The sequence below is a fragment of the Chrysochloris asiatica genome, unplaced genomic scaffold (genome assembly GCF_000296735.1).
Source record: "Chrysochloris asiatica unplaced genomic scaffold, ChrAsi1.0 scaffold00119, whole genome shotgun sequence".
NCBI classification, from domain to species: domain Eukaryota; kingdom Metazoa; phylum Chordata; class Mammalia; order Afrosoricida; family Chrysochloridae; genus Chrysochloris; species Chrysochloris asiatica.
The window spans coordinates 5,536,979-5,540,964 of NW_006408637.1; the positions used below are offsets into that span (position 1 = coordinate 5,536,979).

Sequence of the window (3,986 nt, forward strand, 5' to 3'; positions counted from 1 at the left end):
TCTTCTTTTGATGTTTCCTACATCATTCAATATTTTGTCCTTAGAATCCTTCAATATTGCAAGTTGAGACTTTTGAGTGTTCTTCAGTTCTTTCAGCTTGAGAAGGACTGAACATGCTCATCCCTTTTGATTTTCTAACTCCAGCATATGGACTCTTAATCAATGTGTTTGAACTACTGTTGATATAGTCTAGATAAGCACAAAGAAGGTAAAATCCTTGGGCCTGGTCCTTAGGGCTTTTCATAGCCTGAGTACCTTGTTGACAGCTAATAATGATAAACAAGAAAAACCTGGGGCATTCCCAAGAGACATTGCAGTTATTTTCTCCCTTCCCTAAGAGACTTGACTGTTCTCAAATGTCCTTTTATGGTCAGAAGGCTTGAGCTTTGATTCTTTCACTTGCTAATTCATAACCTCTAGAGCTTCAGTTGGAGTCCTGGTGAGGTGCTGTGGGATAAGACTCAACCACAAGGTAGGTTTGAACCTCAAGGTCAGTGGTTCAAATTCAGCAATTACTACTGATTGGAAACCCGTATAGGGTTTCTATGAGTCAGAACAGACTCAACAGCACTTAACAACAACAACAGAACTTCAGTTGTTGAAGGCAATAAAGACCCCATAGAATAATGCAAACCAGAGCATTCAGGGGCATGCCATGCGGTATGTATGTGTGCCTGCACATGACATGCCCCAGTGGCAGGGCAGTCCAAGTGTCTAGAACAGAGTCTCAGTTGGAAATTGCAGTTGGAAATCGCAGCTGTGATTCTTTATTGGTCTAATGGTGGAGGAAGGCCATAGCATTGTTTTGGGGATATCAGTTTGTGGTATTGTGGTGGTTTGCATGTTGTATTTCAAATATAAGAAGGGTCACCAATGGTATATTTCAGCAGAGCTTCCAGACTCAGACAGACTAGGAAGAAAGATCTGGAGCTACGCTTTTGAAATTAACCAATGAAGCTCTAATGGTTACAATGGAACATTATCTTCTATAGTGCTAGAAGATGAACTCAGAACCCATGATGGTGGGAACAGTGAACCCCAGCATACTAATGATCATGAAGGGGGACCAGGAGCCGACTTGACAACTGCTAACAGAGACAGCAAAGGTCATGGCATTAGGCTGCAGCATGGATTCCATTTGATAAAACATTTCAATACGCTGTAGGTGAAAACTTGCCTAGCAAATGAGCTTTCCCAATCAATAGTTTGTTCACAATCCCTGCAATGTGCCAGCCCTCTCCTTGTTTCTTCTGATTCTTTTGTCGGTTTCCCCTGTCCTTTCTTGTCTTCTCATCTTTGGTTTGGGACCGATACTGTCTTGTTGGTCTTTTCTAGCGGATTGTTCTGAGGAGCACGTTCTTCATTTTGTTTGTTTTATGCCTGTCCAGTATTTGGCTGAGAAGTGACCTCTGGGAACGTATACAGTATCAAGTTCAAAGGTTTTGTCATCGGTGATTCAAACTTATCAGTTGCTTTTCAGTAACCCTATACAGGGTCGCTATGAGTCAGAACTGACTTGATGGCACTTATCAACAGCAACAACAACAACACGGACTCATGGGTTCTTCTAGTTTTTTTGTGACTAGTTAGTCTGATCTTTTTCTTTGGCTTTGCATTTTTTTCTACCTTTCTTTTTTACCCTTTCTAACCTGGACCTTCTATTGTAGTCTTTGTCAGAGTGGCCAGCAGTGGTTACTGGGTACCATCTACTACTTCTGGTCTCAGGTTAGGCGTAGTTGTGGGTCTTGTGGGCCATTAGTCCTTTTGACTAAATTGCTTCATTTGGTTTTCATTTTTCTTCACTTTCCTGTTCTTCAGGCAGGAAGAGATCAACAGCTGCTTTGTAGATGGTTGCTTACAAACTTGTAAGAACTCAGGCATTACTCACAGGACTGGGATGTAGAACATTTTCATTATGAAATTTTTTTTTTTTTTTTTGGCTGGATAGTGTACTTTATTGATGGTACATGACAAGACTGGGCTCTCTAAAGCCCCTCCCATTCTCCAGGGGGTCTGGATGGAAAGTGAGGATGGGAGCTTCTCAGTGTGTAGGGGGTAGAGTTGGGGTAAGGACTCCCAGTAGCTGAGGGCCTCTCTCTTCCTCTAGTGCTGTTGCTGGGGCTGGTGGTCCAGGGGGTCTTATTCTTTGGAGGCCATACGGACCATAAGATCCACCACCCTGTTGCTATAGCCGAATTCATTGTAATACCGGGAAATAAGCTTGACAAAGTGGTCATTGAGGGCAATGCCAGCCCCAGCATCAAAGGTGGAAGAGTGGGTGTCACTGTTAAAGTCACAGGAGACGACCTGGTCTTCAGTGTAAACCAGGATGACTTTTAGGGGTCCATCTGATGCCTGCTTCACCACCTTCTTGATATCATCATATTTGGCAGCTTTCTCCAGGCGGCAGGTTAGGTCCACGACAGACACGTTAGGAGTGGGGACACGGAAGGCCATGCCACTGAGTTTCCCATTCAGTTCAGGGATGACTTTGCCCACAGCCTTGGCAGCACCAGTAGATGCAGGGATAATGTTCTGGGCAGCCCCATGGCCATCACGCCACAGTTTCCCAGAGGGACCATCCACAGTCTTCTGGGTGGCAGTGATGGCATGGACTGTGGTCATGAGTCCCTCCACGATGCCAAAATTGTCATGGATGACCTTGGCCAGGGGGGCCAAACAGTTGGTAGTGCAGGAGGCATTGCTGACAATCTTGAGCGAGTTGTCATACTTCTCATGGTTCACGCCCATCACAAACATGGGGGCATCAGCAGAAGGGGCAGAGATGATTACCCTTTTGGCACCACCCTTCAAGTGAGCCCCAGCCTTTTCCAAGGTTGTGAAGACACCGGTGGACTCTACAACATATTCAGCACCAGCATCACCCCACTTGATGTTGGCGGGATCTCGCTCCTGGAAGATAGAGATGGACTTCCCATTGATGATAAGTTTCCCGTTCTCAGCCTTGACAGTGCCACTGAACTTGCCATGGGTGGAATCATACCGGAACATATATACCATGTAGTTGAGGTCAATGAAGGGGTCGTTGATGGCAACAACCTCTACTTTGCCAGAGTTAACAGCAGCCCTGGTGACCAGGCACCCAATATGGCCAAATCTGTTGATTCCGACCTTCACCATCTTGTCTCAGGGATGCGGCTGGTGCTGTAAGAGAAGCTGCGGCTGCCTGTCGAACAGGGAGGAGAAGAAAGCCATGAATTGTTTTTTAATTGGCCTGTTTTGCCAACATCCTCTGAGACTATGATACTTAGTCTTCAAGTTCTGTGGTTCAGTCCTGATGTCTAAAGTAATTTCTGTAACTGTGCCCCTGTATGTTCTGTTATATATATGTGAGGATAAGGAACTCTGGTAGTGTAGTGGATTACAATCTGGCTGCAAACCACAAGGTCAGCAGTTCGAAGCTACCAGCTGTTCCATGGGAGAAAGATGAGGCTTTCTGCTCCTGTAAAGATTTACAGCCTCAGAAACCCTGTACAGGGACGCTATGAGTTGGAACTGACTTGATGGTACACAACCAGGCATATGTGTACACATAAATATATGTGTAGCATTTGCAAATATATACATAGAAATATATAGCACCATATCTTTATATGTATGAAGGCTTCAAAAAGTTTGTGGGAAAATTCCATTATCTTTTAATTCCATTTTCCTATAAACTTTTTCCACATAAAAGTCCCTTTTTATGTGGGTCCTATTGCAAAGTCATTTTGAACCACAAGGTGAGTGGTTCAAACTAACCAGATGCTCTTTGGGTGTAAACTGACTCGATGGCACTTAACAACAACAACATATCCATAAGACCTCCCTCACTTACTTACCTATGTATCTACTGAGAAATCATTGCTAGATATTACTGCTGTCACTGGACTGTCCATGGTGCATTAATGTGGTTGTTAAGTGCTCTGGAGTTGGTTCCGGTGGGTAACTACCATGTATAGGGTTTCTAAGGATTGGCTGATGGG

General features: G+C 44.4%; 1 protein-coding gene across 1 annotated transcript; it reads right to left on the minus strand.

The window, feature by feature from the left end:
* Positions 1 to 2,139: 2,139 nt before the first annotated feature.
* LOC102814851 (glyceraldehyde-3-phosphate dehydrogenase-like) lies at positions 2,140 to 3,141 on the minus strand. The gene has a single exon (XM_006868586.1). It carries the CDS (start codon positions 3,139 to 3,141, stop codon positions 2,140 to 2,142), a length of 1,002 nt encoding a protein of 333 aa, XP_006868648.1.
* Positions 3,142 to 3,986: the final 845 nt, after the last annotated feature.